Raw genomic sequence first — 26,782 nt, forward strand, 5'->3', positions numbered from 1 at the left:
CTGTCCAAAAGACTTTTCTGTGATCATGGAAATATTCCCTGCATTGTCCAATACAGTAGTTATTAGCCACATGCAGCACCTGAGCACTTGAAATATGGCTAGTGAGATGGAGGAACTGAATTTTTAATTTTGTTTGGTTTTAACTAATTAAAATATAAATAACCCCATGCAGTAGAAACTGTCATATTGAACAGGGATGGCACATATCTATAATGTCCCTTTGTCAGGAATTTTCTGAACTCTTCCCCTCCCCTGCCAGGTTGACTTGCCCTGCCTCCTGCTAGTTTCTTTTCATTTTTTTTTTTTTAGGCGGAGTCTTGCTCTGTTGCCCAGGCTGGAGTGCAGTGGTGCAATCTTGGCTCACTGCAAACTCTGCCTCCCAGGTTCAAGCAATTCTCTGCCTTAGCCTCCTGAACAGCTGGGATTGTAGGCACCCACCACCACGCCCAGCTAATTTTTGTATTTTTAATAGAGACAGAGTTTTACCATCGTGGCCAGGCTGGTCTTGAACTCCTGACCTCGTGATCCACCCGCCACGACCTCCCAAAGTGCTGAGATTACAGCCGTGAGCCACCGCGCCCAGCCCTGCTAGTTTATTTTCTACCCACAAATGTGGGTGACTACCAGGCCCACTTCTTCCCAGGTGCCCCTATTCCTGAAGGTTCTTTAGGCTAAGAGAAGAGTTCTTTCATAGATGCTTAATGAAATGTGAAAGCCTTTTCTAATCATAGAAATGAAAAGAACGGTAGTTTACACTTTTCTTTTATCCACCATCTGATTGTCAGGGGCTTTAAGAAGATTTCTGTATACCTGGGACACGTGAGTTAGTTGTTTTCATATTTTATGTTTCAAATTTTATAAACATGATCCTTCTTTAAAAATTGACTGTTTGATAAATGTGGTGGCTATGAATAATTAGAAAGTCAGATCAAAATCTTATTCCAGGGCTCTCATTAGGCCAGAAATTTCCCTTCTCCTTTGTTTTTTTGATGATGATTGTTATGGATAACCAAATGCTCTTCCTCATCCAACTTACTCTGGAACAATTAATACCGTTCATAACGCTTTACAAGTTATTTATTTTTTTTCATGACTCGTAGCCTCGGGGTCCTTTAAGACTATCACTGGCAGTAGCAATGTACATTTTAATGGTTCCTATTAAGGTAACAAAATCACAAGAGGATAGCCAGGTAACTCCGAACATAAAATCCACCATAATATAAATATAATTATTTATATTATGGCTGATATTCATTATAAACATAGTGCAAATTGGATTGCTGGGTAATTCTCTATTCTTATTTTTCCAAAAAGATTTTTGTCTTGCACTGTTTTAAAACAAGACATTAGGAGGAAAGCAGTAGTTCATAGAATCCAAAAAGGCAGATGGCCAGAAAGCTCTTTTAGAACTCATGTTTGAGGAGTTCCACCAAAATAACAAACACCTCTCATGGACCAGCCTGGAAATGGGTCCCAGGTCTTTCTGTGGAGTGAGGCTTTCTATCCTACCTCCTCCCAAGTGTGACGACCATATCAGTGTCCTCCTGCTGCTCTCTGGGTGTCTCACTTCCCTACTCTTCCTGCTTTGAGGCCAGAAGCTTGGAGGTTTCTTCAAATATCAGACCCAGAGGGAGGAAGGTTTCAGTTGCTGAGCCAAGATGCCTGCATGTGTTCTCCTGGCTCCTGCTGGGCCATACACCTTGACACCAACCATGCCAATGGGAGAGGAAGCTTAAGGGCAACTGAGGGATGCCCAAAGGGTACAAATCCTCAACTAGATTACAGGGAAGCATTGATAGTTGTGTCATAGTCTCCATTCTGTATACCAGGACTCTTCTACCTTTCACTGTCTTTCATAAACTTCCACGGACAGAGAAATACATAGGCAATTATTTCTGATGCTAAAATTTTTGAACACCCTTTTTAGCACTTGATCTTGCTGTCCATATCCCTCTGTAGTCTACTAGTCTCCATTTTACAGGAGATTGCATGGGCTGTTGTTATGTTTGTCTTTGGTGGTGGTGGGGTGTGTGTCAGGGATGGATCCAGCAGGGGAGAATGCCAGCCAGAAAAGAAAGGTTAACATTTGCAATTATAAAATAACCTTCAAAAATTGCTCCTTATCTATCCTGTAGTAAAACAAAAGAATAAAAATGGAAACGTAGTCTTTTCTCAGCCCCCAGGAAGTATATCCATTCTTGCCCTGTACTCCTACCCACTTTGTAGAAGATAGCAATGAAGAGGTGTACGCTGAGACCCCCATCCCCTACCCCCACTCCCTAGTCTTTGGGAAAGGATCGAAGAGTGTCACAGTTTGGGGTCTATAATGCTCCCCTCCCTTGGGTCTTCCCATGCTCTGGCTGCCACCCTTCCTCCCTGTAGCACCTGAGCAGCTGTGGGTGGCTCTTTTCATAGGACAAGATTTTTCTCCTTGATACATGTGTATAGAAAAAAATAATGGACAGTGCTACTCAATCTCAAATCTTTCTAATGCACTTGGTTTAGCCACATAACTTCTTAACCTTCATGTGTCTGTTTTATAAGGTTTCATTCTGCTTCCAAAATTATACCAAATTGTCATGTCTTCTACATTTTCCTTTATGCTGTTTGAGTCTTATGTATTTCTTTGATTAGAGTGTCTTAGCCTGAAAGCCTCTGATCTTCACTGTAGGAAACTAGTACAAGGCTAATCATCTGTCAGCAAACTTTGTATTGCTGGATGTTTTAGTAATTGCCTTCAAATGTAGTAATGACGTTGCAGGTTTAATGAAATGCTTGTAAGTGGTGGCTTTAGGGAAATCAACTGCTCTATTTCCAATACTGAATTCTAAATTACTTAGGTATTAAACCAAGTGTGTCCTGCTTTTTTATTTCAGTACCTACTAGAAATGAAAAGCTTAATCCTACCCCCAGAACATATCCTGAAGAGAGGAGACAGTGAAGCAATAGCATATGCATTCTTTCATCTTGCACACTGGAAGAGAGTGGAAGGGGCTTTGAATCTTTTGCATTGTACGTGGGAAGGCAGTAAGTAATTTTCTTTTTTTGAAACATTTTTAAGAGCATGAAAAGGTGCTAAAATGTTTTTGCACTGTTTATGATGAATACTGAAGATTTACATGTGTACTGCTCTTGTGTTCTGTGATGGCCCATCTAAGCCAGTTAGTGACTTCGGTTCTCCCTTCCCCCGGTGGTGGTGGGTATTCCTGTGGTGAGGCTGTTTCCACAGCACAGAAAGGTAAGTTTATATTATAGATGGGGTGAACCCAGATGTTCTTCAAAGGGGCACCCTGTCACCCTGAAAACCCTGTTTGGAAACTTGGACAGCCCCACAGCATCATGGTGATCTTTGGCATTGGGTTAGGCTTCGTGCTGGACACTGATGACCACTTCTTGATGGCCTTTCTGGGAGGGTTGGCTAAGAGCCACAGTTATCCTCCACTGGAACCAGACCGGCCATCCAAAAAGGTGTGGCAGTTATGCTTCAAACCAAGAACAGTGGCCATTGAACTCTAGTGTTTGCTAGGAGGTGTAGCATTCATGTATTAACGGATAAATGCTGGGTAGATGAATGTAGTGATAAATAAATCTGCGGGCTTGTTCTCCGTAGATAGTATTATTCCATGTAACGAGAATAGGCTGTAATGGTGGGGGAGACATGCTCCCTGCATGTTGTCTAATTGGGAAGAGGAACCAACAGCACGTGGCAGCTGCCTGTTGATTTTCAGAAGGGAGAGGTCCATGGGGTGGAGTGATCTTGGCTAACATTATGAGTCAGATGAGATTTGAACCAAGCCTTGAAGAAGTAGGACATTATTATAAGCGAGGACACCATGTGAAGAAATGGTAAGTGGTGGGGCTGTTTGAGAGGATGTAAATTAAGGAAAAAAGTCAAGACTATGAATTATTGGACAACATGTGCATTGACATTCTGCTAGCATTAATTTTAGCAAAACAAGTACAATATGAAGCATGGGTTTCTTTTTCCACCCATGGGAAACTAAAACAATAGAGTCTTCTGACAGTTGTTTCCTAGCTCACCCTTACTCTGATCAACCTCACAAACAAGTGTCTTTTTAATCCTTTCACTCTGTTTATCTTTACTGCTTCCATTTTCATTTTGATAATCTGCTCCTCCCTTTTCCGGCCCTTCCCTAACCCAGCAGGAGTCCAAGTTGGTGTAGGAAGGGAGGTTGGGGGAGCAAAATGGGATAGTGTAAAAATAAGCTAGAGATGGGACTCAAAGTTGATTGAAAATTTTTGTTTCGTTTTGAAAATATTTCTTTAGCGAATTAGCAGTAGTTCTGCTTCTATAGATTACTATTTATAACTTGAAGGAGGATTTTATCAGTGCCTCCGCCCCTCCTCAGTAAGTGTAATAGCACACTCCAGGTGCCTGCGTGGCACCAGCAACTGTATTTAAATGGGTTAAGACACACCACTCTCCACTCAGGGTGTGTGTGAGCATGGTCATGATTCCTTCTGGCTTGTGCTTCCTGTTGTATGTAAGATGTTCTATCAGAAAGGAACACAATACATGTTTATTTAAGCATGAGAAAGAGACAGAAAAGCCCAGCAGGGTTGAACGGGAGAGGCCTCACCTAGTGTAAGTTGTGGAGAAATTAAATGGACAAGTTGGCTTACCAAATTTTTGTAGATTGGCATCTTAGAAATAATAATAAAAGCTCATCCATTGGGTCTCATAGAAAAGAAAGTTACCTGTCCCATAGAAAGGACCCAAAAAAGGGATGGGGCAAAGGGTGATAAAGACATGGTATCACCATAGAAAAATGGCATCACCATAGAAAAAATAAAAATCCTATGAAGAGTAACTGGAAACTCTCTTTGGAAATTAGTTATCCATGTGGTCAGATAACAGTGGGGAGATGCTCTGATCAACTGGAAGGATAATGAGATTAAAAGAAACGTGAAGTGAAACAGGGAGCTACAAAATCAAGCAGAATAGTTGTATGGGGATTTAATTTTCTCAAATTAAATTGGCAGAATGCTTTATTAGGATAAAAAGAGGGGGTGGGTTTTCAGGCATAACACAGTATGGCCAGGTACCTATAGGAAAGGAAAATTCTGCAGTTGATCCTTACAGATAAGCAGGAACCACTCTGGAGAAGTGTTTGTGAAAATCAAGTAACTGTGATCCCAGCCAAAGTCACTTACACTGCCATTCAGTTTTCACAGAGAGCCATAACATTCAATTTTAGAAAAGAGGACTGTGGAAGTGCTTACTATATGCTAAATGCTTGAGAATGCCACGAACCTTGAAGAGTGTTTGTTTAACCAGGTAATTTACAGAGGTTTTGCATTTACATCATTCACTCTTCCTGATAATATTCTGAGTTAGGCTGGACAGAGGTGGCCATCTCAATTTTTCAAGAGAGGAAACAGGTTCATTGAGATCGGTGTCTTGTTGAAGGTCCTGTGGCCACTGTTGGGGAGCCAGGGTGTAAACCCAAGGTCACTTTTCCTTCACTACTGAACAGCAGATTAAGAATACAAAGATCAATCATCTCTGAAACATTTGTTTGGAAGCCCACAATTGAAATTTACATCACTACTTACAGCGTAAGGGTGTATTTATTACACCTGATCTCTCTGTAGTGTTTAGAAAGTTAATCATCCTATATAAAATTATATTTTGTTGTTTAATATTGACTTAAACATTTTAAATATCGAATGAGACCAATTTTATAAAATAAATAACAGGTATGTATAAATAAATGAAAGAGACTGGAAGTAAATAAGCCTGTTTTAAGTGATTACCACTCAATTGTGGATTTTAAGTAATTTCTTTTTTCTTCATATTTCTGTTTTTAAATTTTCAACAAGCATAAATATGCATATGTATATATACACATATGTATACACATATATTTAAAAAAATAATATCTCATTACAGATGTTTTTGGTCTTTTAAAAAAACAAAGCTGTAAATATCATGCAATTTAGAAGAAAGAATTACCCCTCCAAACCCAGACAATCTTATCCAGTCTTTTGACTTCGCTTCTGGATCTATGTTCATTATAAATTAAATGGAGGTTCAGAGCTCTGGATTTTCCATCAGGTGACCTGGATTAGAATTCTGACTCAGCTACTTATAGTAGCATTTACTTAACTTTAGTAATTTTTAGAAACTGTGAAGCACTGATGATACTGAATGCCATACCCCACCCACCCCAGATTGGTGACTTCAGGAAAGTTGCCGCAGCTCCCTCTCAGGTCCGCTGGCCATGCATAGGAAGCCTGTGCAGGAGCAAAGGAGGCTGCACTTCCACCATTGTACCACTTGGTGGTGCCTTTTGACATCTCCAGCCTCATAGTTTAGGTTTTTCTCCTTTGAATCATTTTTATCTTCATTCTGAAATTTAGGACTGTTCCCCAACTCCCTTCCAACTTCCCTTTTTCATTAGAAAGAAAATTCAGGGAAGAAGGTAACAGTACCTAATTTTACTGGGTTCCATGTTTAAAATGATTATTAGTAAATTTATTTTGGGAGATTTAAAACAAATTCTTAGTTTCTGTCAAAAGTGTTCTCTGGGAGTAGGGGTGGAGGTGTATTTTGTTTTGCTTTTTAATGAATTTGTTATGTTGGAACATTAGCCATCCTTAATTAGTGGACTTAAGTGAGTTTTCCACCAATCAAGCTGAAAAAAAACCTCCCATTTTTGATAAAACCCCCGAAGTCCAGCTGATGCATGACAGAGATTGTTTGGGTTTGAAACATATGGTGGTTTAAAAAAAAAAAAAAAAAAAAACTGAATCCTCAACCACAAATACATCAGCATTTCAAAGGTTTCCAAAATGTTTGATTCATCACTGTCCCAGCCCCTGAAATTACACAATACGTTCCTCAAAGTCAAGATAATTAAGAAAGGGCAAGAGTTTTAATTTACAAGATTTTATAATATGTTTCCAGTTCATTACATAGCTGCCACCTTATCTGAAGCACATTTATTTGAAACACTGTTCTGGCGATCCTCACATACATGCACCACTGGAAGTATGAGTTGAACATAAAAAACATAGAAATGAAGGGTCTCGTTTGAACTGGGTCTTCTTCACTAGGGTATTACACCTATGGGGCCCTATTTTATTTATTTATTTTTTACTCTTGCTGGGGCCCTATTTTAAATGGCATATTTTCTGTTTTACCTGTATTAATACTGATGTGACTTTATCTCCTTCCTATCTTGATCTTTTCAAGGCTGTGTTTTGGCTGTATTTATTTTAGAAAGCAGGGTCGCCTGCTGACCACAACTGTGAACTTTAATTTTCTAGTTCTATATATCAGGAGGCTAGTCTGCCATGGGGTAAATCACTTAGCCTTTCTTTGTTTCCGTTTTTTCCTACTAGACCAAGTAAGACTCTTTATTTTCTTTTTAGAGATCCCCCCGCCCCAAAGAATCCACTAAATAATGTATAAGATTTGAGGGTGGTGTTTTTTAGGGGAACTAAGGCAGAGTATTTCCTTTGAGAGGGGAAAATGGCCCATTGTTGAAGCGTAGGATGAGATTCTGATTCTAATTTATTCTCTTTGAACCTAATGGCAAATGCTGCTCACTGTAAGATGTGGTTCTTAGGGCATTTCCTCTAACCAAACCTTTCCTCCATAAGGCTGGCACCTTTTGAACTACCAAAGAGAAATTCCACCACCCTCCCCCATAGATCTAAGGCTAAATTTTGTAATTTCGGAGAAAGCAATGATAGGCTAAAGTCGCTGGTCATAGCTAACTTATCCTAATAGCCAGACTTCAGATATCATATGATGGTTCCCCACCTACTGCCCAGTAGAACCAACTTGCCCCTTTCCTTTATTCGGTCTCAGTGAATGGCTATCATATGGGTCCACCTGAGTTTTTAAAAAGGAATATTCTGTCTCTTCTTGATTGTGCATTTATTCATTCATTACTTTATTCAACAAACATTTATTGAGTCCATCCTTTGTGCCAGGCATTGGGTTGAGGAGATCAAGATGAATAAGAATCTGAAATGCTTTGGGAGGAACATTTGTGTGTGTGTGTGTGTGTGTGTGTACAGTGTATATAAGCAAAAAATACACACACACACCTCACATCAGATAGATAGATAGTAGTGCTTGTATCCACACTATCTATCATGACAGTAGGAACTGAGTATTAGAGTGGTGAGGGTCACTAAGAAGTTAGTGAGTCTGCTGTAAGACCCTAGAATTTCAGAGTAGAACATCATTTAATCCAACTAAGGGAAAGTGTTTTTCCCAAGGCCACACAATTAGGTAGTGAAAGCATGTGGATCACAACCCAGCCTTTTGACTTTTGAATTTTCTTTATTGCTGCACCCAAATGCCTCGCTAAAAACAGATGGCCTTCGTGGCTGGTTAGCTACATTGAACTTAAAAATAAGGACATGAAATTTGCAATTTGGTGATAATTTCCTGTTCTATCACTTGCATTTCTAATTATTAACAAACAAGCAGAATTTTTACTTATAAACTAGAGTATGACCTGACAGAGAAAGTAGGAACTTCAGGTTTAACAGAGAGGGATATGGGGGAAAGAGAAACCCAACCTTTACTGAGCAGCCAGGCACTATATGTGGATGCCTTGACTTCTGCTGTTACACTTAGTTCCTTTACTAGCCTTTTGAGGCCTGTGGTATTCTCATTTTACAGATGAAGAGACAGGGACACAGATTAACGACCCACCCAAAGTCATACGCTAGTGAGCCTAGGTAGGTCCTGCTCATCCTTTAGATGCCACTTTGGCTGCTCCTCAATTATGTACACACAGCACCATGACTCCCTTGGAGGTGTTCATCACCATGGGAACCTTTGCTCTTGCTTTCATGATTGGATCCTGCTTCTGGCCCTTGGTGGTGAGCTCCATGAGGGCAGGGGCAGTGTGTGCTGGGCTCACCTTTGTGTGCTTGTCACATAAGAAGCCACTCACCTTTTGACAAGCAACTGATTATAAGAAGTAGAGCTGGGATTCAAACTCGGTTCCCTCTGTTACAAATAATCTGTATAAAATTATCTAAGATACTCTAAGATTGATTACATTCTATCCTTGCCTATCTAGTAGGTAGAGTAAGAAGAGGTCATTAGAAGTCATTGGGAAAATCAGGAATTAACTTGTTCATGTATCCATCCTTTTGTCATTTCTTTGGTTCTGTTTATTTTTCCCCCCAGTATCAATTGAGAATCTCTGATGGGAACAGCACTGATAGACTTGGAACCTAGAAAATGTGTCTGGTCAGGGATAGAAGAAGACAGCATTGTGCCACAGACTTGATTGTGAAGGCATGATCTGTTCTTTCACTAATTCTCAGTTTCATTTTGACCCTTCAGCAAATTCACAACCAAAATCAAGATAGGGGAAGGGATGGCACACAGAGGAAAGTGCAGAAATATCATTTATATACCATGTATTCACTCTGAGTGGCCTAACTTTTTTGTTTTGTTTTTAACCCAATACATGTGTATTTTTAATTTCTCTGAAATTTGTGTTTTCTTAAGGATTTTTAGGTCTGTATTCATTCATAAAATAGATCTGTTCAAATGACCTTTTTCTATTCTTATTAGCACCACCAAATCAGTGTGTTTTTAATACTTAGATTCGCAAAATTTCTGGACATTTGGCAAAAGGCACAAGGCTGTCATCGAGCAGTTGCATGTCTTAGCAGTGAAAGGGACCAGGAGGTGGGAGGTGACGCTGGCAAGGCTTGTGCAGTGCCTCTCCCGGCCTCTCTCCGGACCTCCCCTGCTTATCTCACACTTGACTGGGCCCTGCACTGCAGGGTGGGTAAAGGATAGAATTGCAAGCAGAAATTGTATTTGCTTTTGTTTAGTGAAGCCAAAAGCCTTAATATTATTTTTTGAGCTCAATGCAAATGGCAACTGACATGAGAGAGATTTTAAGAGCACCATAAGCATCTTTATAATCATGGGGGTGGAGGGCAATCGGGAAGAGGGCGTGGGTGAGTGGGTGGCTGTGTGTACACATGCGCTCTTTTTAAAGTTGTATTGTGTCTCTAACCTCTCCAAAAAAGACCAGAACCAATTAGAAAAAGGAAAAGGCCAACTTGACGCACAAAATTCTATATGCATGCCAAGTATTGGAGTGAAAAACATGTAGCATTTGACTGAAAAGACACCAACCAACCATTAGATTTCTATGGTTGAACACTCTCAAGATCTTGCACTCCTGTATTTCATTTAAAAAATTACTCCCTGAAGTGCAAACTGACTTCAATTTTGAATAAAATTTAGCATTCAAATTTATAGCCACTTTGAAAGCTGAGGGTTTATTATCTGTTCAAGAATATGAACTTGAACAGATACTTAATTACAGCAACCCAGCAGCCCTTTGCACATGGAGAATCTGGATTTAAAAAAAAAAAAAAAAAAAAAAAAAACTTCCCACGTAGGTTTTTCCACATTTTTGAGATGCTTTTGTAGCAGCCATCATTTATGGGAAATGGCATTAAAATCCTGCCGTAATGTAGTTCAAGTTTAAATTCAGTGCTTCCCAGAAGAGATTTTAGTGTATCCTATAAAGGCACTAAAGGCTTATTTTTGTTTTTGTTTCTTTTTGTCGGGGGTGTTTTGTTCTCTTGAAAGTCTGGTTCTGATGAGAGAGATGTTGGTTCCTTGGAATGATCTTTGTGTGTTAACAACCTGTGCAAAGAACTCGTCTCTTGCTTGTTCTAGCGGGCAAAAGTCATCTTTGTTTGCGTGCAAGAAAAGGTCTGATTGAACTAGGGTGAGCCTTTCATTTTAAGCAGAGTTAAAGTCTGGGGTGTTTTTAATGTTTTAATCTCTGTTTAAGAGGTTTCTGTTATGAGAGGAAAATTGATAACATTTTTACCTCAGCAAACTGCCAGCAAACTGGCTCTGCTCTAATCCCACATTTATAGTGATTTATATTCTCCGTGGCAATGTGCTGTAACCTCAGAGTGATACCACTGCGGTGTAGATTGACTGCATTCCAAATGCTGGAATCACATACATAATGTTTTTACTTTTAAATAATATTCAGACACCAGAATAAATACCATATGTGCACTGATGCTGGTTACAATGGAACCTTGTCATTTCTTATGAGGGAGAACATTCTTTGTTTCTGATTCCTGTTTGAAATAAGTATGCAAAAGATAAATATGTACATTGACAGCATTTTGAGAAGGCTCTGGTAGTTACACAGCTGAGGATGTAGCTATGATTCCTTGAAATGTATCATTTAAAACTAAAAATATTGCTGCATGTTGCCACCATCCCTCACTAACATACATGAAGGCAAGGATTGTTATCTGACATTCCCAGAGTAGGGTAGAGCTTTTATATTTTATATCTACAGCAGGCTGTAGTAAGAGGACATCTGTTGAAGAAAAATTACCTCCATGAGTACTGTTCATAGGAACAGTGAGACTAACATGCTGATGACATTGTAACAGGGAGAGTAACACACTTGATCATGGGAAAGGATGGATTGATTGGAAAGCCGTAATTCAGTGTGAGCCCTAATGTCATCTGATGCTACAAAAGCAGAATTTAGGTGGCCTAACGTCATCAAAATACCGATAATTAATCTCTCCAGATCAATTTTCCCACATGATAAAAGTTAAGATTTAAACTTTTAATAAAGTTTAGAAACACCTCCTGAGTTATACATTTTTAGATTTTTGTTTTTATTCATCTTGATTAGAATTCAAATCCACTTTAACAGTATTTTTTAAATCAATTTGGTAGAATACCTTTCATATTTGTACATCTATACAAACTCCAACAAGTCGATCCACATTTGCTTCTTGGGGAAGCATTTTAATCCACGTTTGCATGATTACTATTTGTTTAGCTATATTGAATTAGTGCCCATAACATTTTAATAATATTTAGTAGATGATGAAACCCTGGGCATTGATACTGATGGCTTCCCAACCCCTCTGCACCTCTGTCCCCACCCAGTTTTGTGAGGTTTGCTCAGAATATATAGTGTGAGATGAATGTGTGAGTAATACATCATAATTTATCTCTGACATTTCATCTGGCACATAGCTTGGTGGGGTAAGCCTTGCCTCCTTTGTAGAAGTGTTCCCTGTTATAAAAATGCTCAAACGCCCCTTTTTGCAGTTGGGAAGTTATGACACAAACATTGGACATCTCTGACATATTTTTTCTCGTTTTCAGCTTTTCGGATGATCCCTTATCCCTTGGAAAAGGGACACCTATTTTATCCTTACCCAATCTGTACAGAAACAGCAGACCGAGAGCTGCTTCCATGTAAGTCTCACCTCTCTTCAGCCAGTGAGGGTGTGTGGTGAAAGGTGGGGATTGGAAGAGGTGGGAATATCAATGTTTAGAATGCTCCTTGTCTTTTATTACTTTTTTCCAAACCCCTGTCCTTGTTTGATAGCATATGTATTAAAGTGAATTATGTGAGTGGGTTTGGCTTCCTTTTCCTCCAAGTCTCTCCAAATTTATCAAAGGGAAAGATGCCAAAGGATTGAAATGTAGCTGAAGAAACCCTGTGTACTGATTGGCCTGAGCACAGAGACCCCTGGTTTGGGCTGGTGTCTGCTGGGCTGGTCCATTGTGAGGGTTCTGCCTGGGCTCTTCAGCTGGACAGATGTGGTCTGCACCGACCGGAGTTTGAAGAGGAGCTGCTGACTGAGAGGGAGCTGTGCATGAGTCATGGGTGGGAGGCCAGCACCAGGAAGCTGGCACCATGGCCAGATGTGGAGTTGTGGGGCAGGACAGTGTGCTGTGTGGTGAGGCTGTGCTCTGGCAAGAGGGATTTCCCATGAGCACCTCGTGGGTTGCATGTAGTGACTCGGAGTACCATGTGCAGAGCACACGTGTAGCCTCAGCACTGTATGAAAGCACACAAAAGAAAACCCTGCCCTCGACTACCTTACACTGCTAGCAGTCTAATGACCCATACCACATGTGGAAAATATTATTTTGCTTTGCTGTAATACAACATTGTTTTGACAATTCAGGCTAAATGGTTATTATCAAATCATACTATGTACAAGGATCATGTCAGGCTCTTCATGTGGCCCTGACTTAGGATATATTTTTCTCCCTCAGATAATAAGCTCCAAATTTTAGCTCTTCTCCCTTCTCTATCCTCTCTCCTGCCATCTCTGCCCTTTCACCAGCCCCAGTTATATCAATATCTTGTAGCTGTAACATATAAGTACTTTCCCCAGAGGAACAGTGTAACCTTAGAGCCCTGGGTGCATAGTAAATTTCCAAACACCAGCATCATCAAGCCAGTCATGAATCTCCAGCATGGTGGGATCTGGGTGCAGAACTCAATGGCTGTCATCAGATTGAGGTAGCAGGAGTTGCTCACTTGCCTTCCTGCCAGCCAGACCCAGTGCGAGATTTGTTACTCAGGGAACTGGGAGATCCCCGTGATGTGTTTCTCACCGTTCGAGTTTGATTGTGAAGAGAGTTTGGTGCCTCACACATTAGATTTGATTTCAGAAATCCTCACCGTGGGCCCATAGTTTACCTTTCAACTCCCCCTTCAGGGAGATCCTTGTTGAGTTTCGGTTTTCTGGTAAGAAAGGCAGTTTTCTGAAAAGTACAGTGTTTTTAAATGTTTTAATCGAGTCCAATTAAGTTTCCATGAGGATAGATTAGTTATTAGAACAAGATTACAGTTCTTAAGAGAAACCTTATAGGGATAATCTTTGTAAGCCCGAAATAGAAAATTATGGCTCACATTAATTGAATGCAGTGATCCAAGTCTGGTCTCCCTCCAAAATCTTTTTTGGTTGGATGTTGAGGGTGAGGATATGAAGAAGGTAGGTTGTTTTAAGTGCTACCCATAATTTGCACATTAAAAATATAATTATAGCCACATGAGGCCCTGAGCACACTTGTTCCGTGTGTTTGAATCCCAGCAGGCTGACCTACCTGGATGTAGTAGGCATATTCGTCTGCATGGAGTTCCTCCTGGATTCCCTCCACCCTCAGTATTAGCCTTGTGGATTACTGTTGAAGACTCTGAGGAATAGGAGCTGAATGGTAGAGGAAAGGCCTCTAGATCTTGTATTCCCTGAGGACCATGGAGCCCTCTGGTCCTCTTGGTTAGAGTGGGCTGTTTCTCACGTGTTTCCCAGCCTCTCCCCCAGCACCCCCAGCAGGTGGCTCTTTCTCCTCCTGCGGGCCAGCCCCATCGACCCAGGCAGTCTCTCAGGCAGCCTCATCATGAGCACAGAGAAGGAGGCGATTCTCTTGACCTTTGTACCACAGCTTTTTGGTTTTCCCAAACCCAATGTTTGAAATATAATATAAAAATTATAGAGGTCACTCTAAAGAGCACCAGCTTTTCTTGTTTTTTTGATGATTGTTGGAAGTGTGTTTGTCATCAAGAGACTCTTACAATTGTGCCAGATAACCCTAGCAGCCTTGACCTTCCCTCCTTGCAGTTTGAATAGACCTACATGTGAGGTCCTTGCTGGATATCTCTGTATGAGGGTGGCACCCTCCACTGATATACTTAGAGGGTGCCAGGAAAAAATACAGGAGAAACTAGTATCATCTTGTTATAATGATTTTTAAAATACAGGAAGGAAAAAATATAGACGGGACACCTTTTTTCCCTGTATACTCGATTTTGGATTTTCCAGGTTTTGTACAATGAACATGTGTTTTGTAATTTGAGTAAAGTTTCATTGTTTCAGCTGTGTTTGCTTTTGAGAAAAAAATACTATACATTAGGCATAGGCAGTGCTCCTCTTCCCTCCCATGAAGGCGTGACACCCTCAAATCAGCCCCCTCCTGCCTCAATTTAGAGTGCTGAAGGCTGGATGGAGACTTGCGACCAGCAGATGGGCCTCCAAAGGCTGGGTCAGATGTTGGCTACGGTTTGTCAGGTGTGCAATTTTTTCATTTCCCATAGGCTTCCAACTCTTTCCCAAGCTCTGGAGTCAGTGCCACTATAAAGACCTCCCCTGAGAGTGCATTTTACTCCAGCCCTGATATTTCCCTTTTGGTCTTCTCCACAGCTTTCCATGAAGTCTCAGTTTACCCAAAGAAGGAGCTTCCCTTCTTTATTCTCTTTACTGCTGGATTATGTTCCTTCACAGCCATGCTGGCCCTCCTGACACATCAGTTCCCGGAACTTATGGGGGTCTTCGCGAAAGCTGTGAGTGTTTGCCTAGAGGGAGGCCTCGGGGAATGGATGGGGAAAGCCAAGGGCGTAAAAGCAGCGTAAGAGAAATGGGGTTGCCTTACAGAAATGGGTACGAGCCTGCAAAGATCATTGCTCACCATTTAATTTTCATGATCATCAATGGAATCAAAGCGTTAAGGGTCAAATGAGAAAGTGCAGGTTGTTACTGCATGCCTTGCCTCATTTCACAACAAATTCTCAGCAGTTTCCAAAAAATGCAGGAGGTCCAAAAGGATGGAATGATTTAGGAAATCCTAGCAAATGAAAATGTGTGGGAAGTTACTCGGTTTTCTGTAAATTGAATGACATTATTTCTAATCGTTGGATATTGTGGGTCTTTCCTTAGTGAAGGATGAGATTTACATTTTCAAAGATGATTTAAATAATTTTTTTAATGGCTGCAAACCCTTGGCTTGTTTAAGGAATGAACAGAGGGTGTAAAGGGCTTATTAAGAAGTAAACTGAAATGACATTTAGAAATATGGAAATCCATTAAGAGTCTTTAAGGAGCTTGGGGAGAGGAGCTTTAATAAGAAAAGCCATCTGCATTGACAGCCAAGAACCATTGTTTCTTTGTTGAAAACTGACCATTTCAACCTGCACATGCAGTTGAGGATAAGTTTACTGATCTTGCCACAGATGAGTTTCAAACAGAAGGAATAAGGAAAACAGTATCAATTGTTTCCCTGGAACTCCATTCAGATTTCAAGGCGAGTGCAATCAGAAAGGAAGATTTCTAACTTGGCTGGGTTGATTTAATCCCTTTCCAGATGATTGACATTTTCTGCTCGGCAGAGTTCAGGGACTGGAATTGCAAGAGTATTTTCATGCGTGTTGAAGATGAACTGGAAATCCCTCCAGCACCTCAATCTCAACATTTCCAAAACTGAGCTCATCACCCCTCTTCCCCCACCACCAAAACTGCTCCTCCTCCTGTATTCCTGACCTCCGCCATCCACCCCGTTGCTCAAGCCGGAAACTCGGCAGCCCTTCCAAACTCTTCCCTCTCTCACTCCCCACATCCCATCTGTTTTGGCCTTCACAATCTGTCAGTTCTAACCTCCTAAGCAACTAGGCCTTCAGTAAATGTGATTCACCTCTTCTTTCCCTCCTTTTCCCAAAGCATCCCTCTTAGTCTAGGTCCTTGTTGTTTCTTGCCTGAACTCCTGCCGTCGTCTTAACTGGTCTCCTTGCTTCCTGTCTTATCCTCCACCGTCTCTCTTTTATACTGACACAAGAATGGTCTTTCTGAATTGCACATGTGAGCATGTCACTTCCCTGCTTAAATTTCTCCAGTGGATTCCCAGTGACTTCAGGATCAAGTCCTAGTTGTTCAGCATGGCATCCAAGGCTCTTTATGATCTGGCCCTTGCTTACCTCTCAGCCTTAGCTCTCCCAACTCTTGCACAGTCACTGCTCTTCAGCCATAGTGGATCACTCACTATTCCCAGATGTACCAGGCTCTCGCACACCTCTGCGCCTTTGCACGTGCTGTTTGCTGTGCGTGGAATGCCCTTCACTGTCACCACCCTGCTCATCCACTCTACTAATGCCTCTTCATTCTTTTATACTCAGCTTTCTTTAAAGTTCTTCTAAGCTGAGTTAGGTGTCTGTCCTTTATGATCCCGCAGTATTCCATGAATACGTATATTCTCACATTTATTGTACTGTATTATAATTGTTGAAAACTTGTCTGTCCCATTTAGAATGTGAGCTCCTTGAGAGCAGAACGGTGTCTTCATTATCTCTGTATCCCCAAGGCTTTGCACAGTGCCTTGCTCATAGTAGGTTTTCAATAAATGATTATTAAATAAATAATAGATGGTAGTGTTCTCTGCAGAAAGAATCAATGGAAAAATCAGATACAGCTTAGTATTTTTTTTTCTCTTCTTGTATACTTATAATCATAGCCTCTTAGAGTTGAAAGGGACCTGAAGCAAATTGCCTTTAATAGCAACCCTGAGTGGAGGTCACCTAGACTCATCTTGAATACTTTCAGTGATGGGGCACTCACATATTTATAAACATCAAAGCCCATTTGATTATTGGATGACTCAGAACTTTTCCTTGTACTGTAAAAATCTGCCTCCCTTTGGTTTCCACTTATTCCTATTCTACATTGAGGGTACACCAAGCAGCCCTCCTTCCTCTTGCAAATTCTTAGGACAGCTCACTCATTCATGGCCACCTCTAACCAACTACCTGCTTTTTCCTCCAGGTAGAATATCTTACATTTCCTTAAGTCTTCTGTGCATGACATGATTTCTACACCCATTATCACCCATATTGCTGCCTTGGATGTTCCTTAGTTTATGGGCCTACACTACTTGTTATTTTCTTCTACTCCCTAGCCAATCTCTGAGTAAAAGTAGTTGCCAAAACTCTGAGTAGAGTGTGACTTAGTAAAATTTAAAATAAGAATATATTTACATTAAACAATTATTGCTCTTTTATGTTTCTGTTTTCTGTTAACCATTTTTAGAGCATATTTGTAAAAATATGTCATTAGTCCAGTATTCTTCATTAAACTAACTGTAATAGCACTTGGTGGGAGTTTTGAATCAGTAGAGATTCCCAGCCTCCAGTCTATATATTCACCTGGCCGCACCACCAGAAATCCAAAATCTTGAGTATTAGCAGGAGGAATCTCTATTTTTCACAAAGCCCCCAGCATATTCTGAGGATGGAGATTGATGGCATTCTCCCATCTCCTTCCAGGGACACTGCTTGGAAAGCTGAACCTTCGAGCAGCCACTTGCAGCTGCATGGTGTGCCATCAGAGCTGTTCAGGTGGAAGCTTTTCAGGAATCAGTGGTTTCCCTGGCTGTACCTTGGAATCATCGAAAAACTTAAAAGTTACTGAGGCCTGTCCCCACAACCTGAACTTTCTTGGTCTGGGGTCCGCATGGGCAACTCAGTTGTCAAGCACTCCCCTGGTGATGCGGATGTACAACCAGTGTATTGAATAGAATGAATAATTGCCTGAGCCTGCTTTAACCAGCAAGGGGATTGGCAATGCAGAGGGAAGGATAGTGACTAGAATACACCTGGGTGTTCTCTAGGACTGGCCGTACAGCTGTGCTTCCACAGTATCGGAGAGGTGTTCATTAAGGATGCGGGACAGGACTCAACTCACCTCATTTCATGTTTTCAAAGCTTTGGTTTTGAGTATAGCATCAAATGATTGAATAAAATAGAAATCTGCCTTTAGGGTCCTCATATTTTCTGCTCTACCAAGGTGTGGTAGTTTGGTCAGCTCCCCATAGTTTTCAAATGTACTTTAGATAAGTTTGCATTTCAACCTCTATCTGGAGAATCACATTTATCTTGCCCTTCATTAAGGTCTAGCAGTTTCCAAAACGTCTGTAGAGACTGTGTGGGGAAGGAAGATGGATGGCCTGAATGAGACAAGCCCCTTCTCCCGCCACCTCCTCGACCTGCCCCCAGAGTCTTCTCTGCATCTTCACCCTGGTCACTTCATCAGGCCCCTCCTGAAGCTCCCACGCCACACCCCACACCCCGCAGGTTATCGCAACTGCCCTAGAGGCTGCCTGCAACCATTTGCAGCTTGTGAAAGTGATTTTCTCAGCCCTTTGCTGAGATAATGTCCCTGGGACAATGACCTTTAGTAGATGCAGAGAGATTGCACTGCCACCCCCAGCTGCTGGCTTGGGAACTCTCCAGCATGTTTACTTGGTGACCATGATGTGCAGTCCATAAGGAAGCCCACATGGAAGCGTGAACCACTGGGAAATAGTGGAAAGAGCAGCTTCCACTGGCATTTCCCCCTAATCTAATCTACCTCAGTGATTTAGGACTAACTCTTCCTAGAATGTTTAGTTACAAAGATAAGCTTGCACATATAAATACGTTATCATTCCAAACCCACCTCCTCACAGAATGTGGGAAGGTCAGGATTCTGACCCCTCTGTCTTTCCTTCTCTTGTCTCTCTCCTTCTCCGAGACTGAGCCTCTTGATTTCTGACTCTCATGTTCACTTATAGTCCTCGACCTCTTTGAAGCCTGATATTGATTACCGTGAAATGTCAATTGTCTGATTGCAGTAGGGCACCTGGAAGTTGTTCAGATAAGCAGAGGCGTTTTGAATGTTAATGAAGCCTGTTGGGAGCCGTGACCTTCTAAGTGATGGTGTTTCAGGAAAAGGAAGATCAGGCAATTGAAATGTCGTTCTCTTTTTTTACTAGTTCAGTTGCTTTTTCTCACCACGAGACACTCATTGAATCCTAGGGCATTTTGATTAAAGATATGACCATGTATCTCTGCCCTCTGGACAGTTTTAGACATCGAGATAAATAGGCTGTTCCAGGGTTTCTTGGTGTTGCTCATTCAGACTTAACTTTTCAGCAGTAAATTTCCCCCTAAGTCAAGTGAAAACTGCTGTTTCTCCTTCTGTATTGGTTGGGTCTCCAGCTAAAAAATATTGACTGATTTTCAAACATGCGCAGAAATACAACTGAGCATCCCAAGCAAGTCTGCACCTCCAGACGTTTTTTAAAAAATATCTCCTGATGGAGCTTTTATTTGGTTACGAAGTGAAAGGGCTTAGCAGCTTCAGACACCTCACTACATTGCCTGCTCCTTCCTTGCAGGTATGGGATGGAAGGCATGCTGTGGGGGAAGGTGGCTTAGTAATGAAGGGAGCACATCTCAACTGGGGCTCGTGGGAGTGTAAATTAGGCCCTCTAGGAAAAAGTTCAAGGGAGTCTTTGTGAATTCTCCCAAGGATGGAACATTCTAGATAGGAGGGATAGAAGCAAATCATTCTATACGTTGGAAGCATTGGGGCTTCGTATTCTTGTGGCACCTTGTTGAGAAGAGCAGGTGTCATCCAGGAAAGAAGGGACCACAGTACTTTGCTGTGCAGCATGGGGAAAAGGGAGCATTTATGGACATCAACCAGGATGAAGCTTTCCTCTTGATTTTCAGAGGCTTCACTTTTGTGCTTTTTATCCAAGTCAGGTTAGTGCCCAAAACAAAGCAAACAAATAAAGGCCTTTATTTTAAGCCAACATTGTAACATCTCCATTCATTCTGCAGCTCAAGGTGAGGCTCCCCGAGGACCCCACATTTTAGTGTGTGTGCATCACCCAGAGTACAGACTTTGAGCGATGCCTGTTATCTAGCTGCGCTGGCTCATGTTCAGCAGTTGCAACAGCTCCATGGCTGCAATGGCTCAATATTCAGCAGTTCCTTCCCCACTCAACCACAACTTCAACAGTTCTAAATCTGTTTTTGGCCAAGTCTTCAGGTTATAACTTTGCCAGCAATATCACCTTGTTTATTAAGCCCTATCTTCCACCACCTGTCAGAATCTCTGGTTTATCCAGACCACTGTAACACTTTAACTCCTCTTTATGAAGTTGAGCATTATAGACAGATGCTGTGGTTTGCAGAGCCTTGGTGGTCTCTGATTATATATGTGTCTGTGTATGTAGATATACATATACGCAGACATATATAATTATGTATGTACACATATTATGTGTGTATTTCCTATCATGTTGGGTGAATGCAATCAGTAGACTTGTTCCATATTATCCTCTTATAACTAGGATTTTACAAATGCTTTCAGAGTAATTGGGCAGTAATTGCTCATTCCCAGGCCCATTGTCTCCCATGATGCCTTCCAACTGCATTCATGGGTGCTCCTAATCCAGCTCTAAACTGAAAAAGTTAGGCCATCTATTCCGTAGGGTGGTTTTGTGCACTCAACAAAGGATAATTTCAGAAGATTATCAGAAACTGCCATGTACCTGGCACCCGCTTGAGGACGGCACCGTCTCCTCTTTGCTCAAGCACTGACATGGCTGCCTGTTTCTTAACTGCAGATCCAACCTGACACGCAGGGCGCTCCCCAGTATCCTTCTAGCCACTTTTGAACTCTATTTCTTCTAACTGTCCTAGCTAAACTGAACCATTTACTACCTTCTGGTAATACTGTTGCTTTTCCATTTCTCTTCTGACTGTTTATTGAGCCTGGAGGGCCCACCCTGCTCCTATTTCTTCCTTTACCATCCTTACTCCGTCTCTCTCTTTTGATATTCCAAGCATCCACTGGAGTCCATTTCACTTGCCTCTTTCTCAAAAGTATTCCTGCTCCTTTCAACAGAATGGATTCTCCCCCTTTTCCAATCCTAGTGCTTTGTTTGGGCCTCTATCCTGATTGCCATCACAGCCTATCTCGTTATTAGTTTGCTCTGTCCAGATCTTCGTGGCCCCCTCCATCACTGGGCTTTGAGCTTCCTGACAGTGGGAGTTTAGTTTTGAACTACACCCCTTTATATTTCACCCAGCACTTAAGTGCCTTACTGAATAAATACAATTAATTGGTGTAAAACACAGATTGGAGAAGGATCCCAAATTTTATGCTGCCTTGATTTTGCATTATATGGATCTCGCATTTGATGATCTGGCTATTATGTGTTACCTGCCTTCCCAGTGTGTGTTCTACTGGTCCAAAAACAAAACGAAACAACAGGACAGATTCTGGGTCAGCAAATTTGGGAAACTTGCCCACCATACCTCTTCTCGAAGACCCACGGTCCACAGAACATTTACCTAGTAAAGGAGCCTGATTTAACTTTATTAAATGTACTAAATTTGCTTGACCTCAGAACTATGATCCCCTCTGCATTATATACACACACACTGCACTACACTTTTATGATAAATTCTTGGTAGTGTAGATGGTGCTGTGTAATGGACAAGGGCTTAGGACAAAGGGCTCCATGGTACAAGAACCAGGTGTTGAACCCCAGTAAGACAATACCTGGGTTCTGAGCAGAGAGAGGGCAATGAAACCATCCCAACAACTCTCTCTTCCCTGACTGGGATAGGGCACCTCTTCTGCCAGATGCTGGATGGGGTGTGGAATGAAACTGATTCTTCACAAGAACAGAATTAGAATGGATTTGAGAATATTTTAATAAGTATCTCATGTGAAGCACTTGGCTTTCTTAAAAGACACAGCTAATGAGCTTTATTCTCTACATGAAAAGCAGAAAGGAATTTAGTAACCAAATGAAAGAGTTCCCAGAGGTGCACTCGGAACAGCCCCTCTTAACAAGGATCTGTCCTCCATGGAATAGCCGGTTTGCCGCCTTCTCCCAGGGTCCCAGGCATGCTGCTAAACATGTGGCTCAGAAAGGAGCCCAGGCTGGTGTCTGGGAGGCAGTAGGATCGCAAAGAAATTCATACACAACACACTTGACCTGTAAAATTGCCATTTCCATTTAAAGTGAGCTCTACACCCAGCTAGATGAGCAGCTGGTCTAAGTTGTCACCATTTTTTAACTCTTGTGCCCACTTGCCACCAATCTGTCATTCCTGTTTGACAACACCAGTCATCTGCATGGCAGCTGGCAGATGCTAAAGACTAGCAGGAAGACCTCAGGACTGTGGGCCACCTGTCAGGGGAGTGAGGGGGCTGTCAGCTGACACTTCTCCCCCTTATCTAACAGTGCTGGGGCCAAGGACTGGAATGCAGGTTTGACCATCAGCTGATGTTTCCTGTAAACATAAAGATGAAATGGTCGCCTTTTGAGACTTTCGTAATGCAGAGACTTAAGCTGCAAGCGTGGGTGGAGAGGTTTGTTTTATAGTCTTGAACAAGGTTTCTGCTGACTTCTGTGTCTGTCTGGTTTCTTTGCAGTTCCTCAGCACTTTGTTTGCCCCCTTAAACTTTGTCATGGAGAAAGTGGAGAGCATCCTCCCATCCAGTCTGTGGCACCAGCTAACACGGATCTGAGAAGCCCTGTCCTCCACTCACCTCACCCGCCGCTGCCACCATCTCCTCTGTGCCAACTCCTTGTGGACCGCAAGAAAGCATGACTTTGAAAAAGGGAAGCCATTCCGAGATTTTAAAATGTTCATGGACTATTCCATATTAAAAGCTGTTTTTGTTGTACAAAATTCACTGATGTTCAGTTCTATTTTATTTTGCCTTCAGAAAAGAAGAAAGTCAAAAATAAAACTTTTGTGTATTACAGCAATCATTTGTATCCTCCTGTGTCTTCCAACCCTAAAATTGTTGATGTCCCAAATAAACCTTTGGATTTACCTTGAGTTTCCTGGGAACCTGGATCTACTGAATGCCACATCATGGTTTCTGTGCTGATGGAACACATCTCAGCAGGCCCTAAGAACCCCTTATAGGCAGAGGCTTGGAAAATGGAATCTCTTGGGTTCAACAGGACCATCATTGTCAACCCCAAACTGTCCTTCTAGGCCAAATGCACAGAAAAAGCTCGCAAGAGGAATCACTGGAAGCATGAATGAAGCAAAATGTGTGTGCCATGGCAGATTGTTCTGGTTCAGAGACTACTTACTGAATAGTGTTCAACACTGTAGTTCCAGGAATCCTTTTGGTTTTGCTGTTTGAAAACTTCTTGTGAGAAAACTCCTGATAAGAAGCCGCAGACCCAACAGTCTGTGGTAGAACCTGACCAGTTTACTGTCATTGCCATTTTTAAAATGTTTTCTCGTAAGGGTACTTTTAAATTTTTTATCATGTTTGCATTCCTGATGCTTCAGTGTGAGCATTCTTTGAGTATTTTAGTGATCTGAACCAAAGTGATCATTTGTCCTCACCACCTTTAAAAGCTTTCCATATGATTCATATCTTGCTTAGCATCTGGCTTTACTTAAGCAAAAAAAAAAAAAAAAAAAAAAAAGAAAAGAAAAATAAATAAACTTGAATCCTCTATCTGAAGTGAAAAATACCACTATTTAAAATCTCACTCCAGTGCCTAAAAACAAAGGGCCTGTCCTTTATGTAGCTTGTTTTTCCCCTTATTGAAAATCTGAAGTCTTTCCCCACTAGTGTTAAAATAAGCAGTATTCGGGGAAAGCACCTGGCCACATCTCCTTCCCAGGGGATCTTCCTGCTGGCCCCAAGAGCATAGTCAGGTGGGCAGGTAACATTTAGGTGCACAAGGGCTTTTTATGCTTTTGGCAAACCCTTCTTTGTACCTACTTTGTACAAAGCCCTAATGGGATATGTAGCTAGCTCCGGCTCTTGAAGTATCTCATAAGAGCTTGAACTCCATGTACACACACTGGTAGCACTGCTCTTGGCAGGGGCCAGGTCTATCTTGTGGATATCTGCTCTTGGTGGCAGGAGCCAGGTCTGTCTTGTGGATATCTGCTCTTGGTGGCAGGGGCCAGGTCTATCTCTTTCCCTCTTCTTCCTCTGACACAACTCTCAACATAAAGGGGATATGCAAATGATTTCTTGGATGAATTGATGCGATACGTGATAGGTATAAATAACCTTTGACCCATATTCAGAGGAGGAAGATGGGTTCCAGCTGAGAAGGATCAGGGAAGGCTTATAAATGTAATTTTGAGCCAGAAGAAAAAATGATGAGAATCTGATTCTTTGATTTAGTAGATGAGGAAACAAAAGTCCAAAGTCGACCTACCGAAGTTGGGACTCCAGATTGCGATAATCCTTGAATGAAGGTTTAAGAGCTCATAGGCAGTGGGAAGTGGAAATGCCCAAAGACATCGTTGTTAGAAAATCCAAGTTTTCTGTAATCCCAGCAATTTGGGAGGCCAGGTCAGGAGGATTATTTGAGCCCAGGAGTTCAAGACCAGCCTGAGTAACATAGTAAGACCTGATCTCCACAAAAAAAATTTTTTTAATTAGGTGGGCATGGTGGCATGTGCCTGTAGTCCCAGCTACTTGGAAGGCTGAGGTGGGAGGATCACTTGGGCCCAGGAGGTCGAGGCTGCAGTGAGCCCTGATTACACTCCAGCCTGGGTGACAGAGTGAGACCATGTCTCAAAAGAAAAAAAAAAAAAACAAGTTGCAGAAAATACAGCAAAGATACGGAAGATAAGGATTTTAAAGTGCCTAATGAATTTAATAGTTAGGATTTTAGAGCCATTTCATGGAAAGGTGAGGCTTTAAGGGGTAGGAGGAGTTAATGGGAAGTGCAGATGGAAAAAAGATGGTGACAGATGTAGACACAATCAGATGACAGATGTGGGTAATACTGTTGAAGGAAATGACAGGGTGGGTAATATTGTTGAAGGAAATGAGTCCATTGGCTAATAGGAATGTATTAGTCTATTCGTGTATTGCTATATAGAAATATCTGGGACTGGGTAATTTATAAGTAAAGAGGTTTAATTGGCTCACAATTCTGCAGGCTGTACAGGAAGCATAGCAGCATCTGCTTCTGGGGAAGCCTCAGGAGGCTTCCAATCATGGCAGAAGGTGAAGTGGGGACAGGCACATCACATGGTGAAAGCAAGAGCAACAGAGAGAAAGTGAGGGGAAGGTGCCACGTGCTTTTTTCTTTTTTTCTTTTTTGAGACGGAGTCTCGCTCTGTCGCCCAGTCTGGAGTGCGGTGGCGTGATCTCAGCTCACTGCAAGCTCCGCCTCCTGGGTTCACGCCATTCTCCTGCGTCAGCCTCCCGAGTAGCTGGGAGTACAGGCGTCTGCCACCTCGCCCGGCTAATTTTTTGTATTTTTAGTAGAGATGGGGTTTCATCGCGTTAGCCTGGATGGTCTCCGTCTCCTGACGTCGTGATTCGCCCGCCTCGGCCTCATGAAGTGCTGGTATTACAGACGTGACCCACTGCGCCCGGCCCACATGCTTTTAAATGACCAGAATCACTATCAGACAGCACCAAGCCATGAGGTATCTGCTCCCATGATCCAAACACCTCTCACCAGGCTCACCTCCAGCATTTGGGATTACAACTCAACATCAGATTTGGATAGGGACAAATATCCAAACTCTATCAAGGGCTAATCAGGTGAGGAGAGAGAGACACCTTCCCTGAACTTGAGAGAAGCAAATGATGTGAACTTCCTAGACCTTGCACCTTATGACCCAGAGTCAAGACCCCCTCCTCAACTACTCTGCTCAACTGTTGAGCCCACTCACAACTCACACTAGCAATTCTCACCTCCCCAGTCCTGGATGCCAGGGAGGTTGCTGTTTTCCCAGGTCTTGCCTTGTTTTGCTGCCCCTGAGGACAAGCATTAAGGCTCTCTTCTTTGTAAATCATTTAATGCAAATATGTGGAGAGGTAGAGCCAGAGCAACTCAAATAACACAGTAGAAGTTTTAAAGATGATTATTTATATATCGTTCTTACACTTCCTGACCAAGGTCCATGGTTCCTGACTTCTTACAGAGATGGCAACTGGAATCCAGGTTGTCTTCTGCCTTCTGCTTTGATTTCTATATGAGGGTGCATCAAAATCCATTCCGATGGGCTTTCCTTTATAAAGACCCTTCCTTCCAGCAGGACAGTAAGTGTTCCTTAGTCTCAACTTACGTGTATGTGTTGGAATACAAATGTAAACATTCTAAATTAAATATCAGCAAATGCAATCTAGCAATGGATACAGGAAATAAGACAATATGACCAAATGGAATGATCTGCCAGTTTGGTTTTTCTTTTAAACTTTGTAATATGGTTTGGATTTGTGTCCCCACCCAAATCTCACGACAAATTGTAATCCTCAATATTGGAGGTGGGGCCTGGTGCTGGTGATTGGATCTTGGGGGCAGATTTTTCCCTTTGGTTGTGTTTTCGTGATAGTGAATTCTCATGAGATCTGG

The 26,782-nt window shown here is 41.9% G+C and overlaps 1 protein-coding gene across 15 annotated transcripts in view; it reads left to right on the top strand.

Moving 5' to 3' along the window:
• Positions 1–23,264, top strand: part of ST7 (suppression of tumorigenicity 7) — a 277,197-nt gene extending 253,933 nt beyond the window's left edge. For 10 of the 15 annotated variants that reach the window (XM_031012993.3, XM_031012994.3, XM_063708741.1 and 7 more), the window contains 4 exons: positions 2,877–3,027; positions 12,179–12,271; positions 15,013–15,152; positions 22,852–23,264. In XM_031012993.3, the coding sequence (XP_030868853.1) occupies positions 2,877–3,027; positions 12,179–12,271; positions 15,013–15,152; positions 22,852–22,947 (480 nt within the window). In that variant the 3' untranslated portion in view covers positions 22,948–23,264. Of the gene's footprint in view, positions 1–2,876; positions 3,028–12,178; positions 12,272–15,012; positions 15,153–15,949; positions 16,196–22,851 lie in introns of those variants that run through there. The other 5 variants (XM_055347479.2, XM_055347481.2, XM_055347484.2 and 2 more) reach the window with 2 other exon arrangements.
• The last annotated feature ends 3,518 nt before the right edge of the window (positions 23,265–26,782 follow it).

Source organism: Gorilla gorilla, chromosome 6 (genome assembly GCF_029281585.2).
Source record: "Gorilla gorilla gorilla isolate KB3781 chromosome 6, NHGRI_mGorGor1-v2.1_pri, whole genome shotgun sequence".
NCBI lineage: Eukaryota > Metazoa > Chordata > Mammalia > Primates > Hominidae > Gorilla > Gorilla gorilla.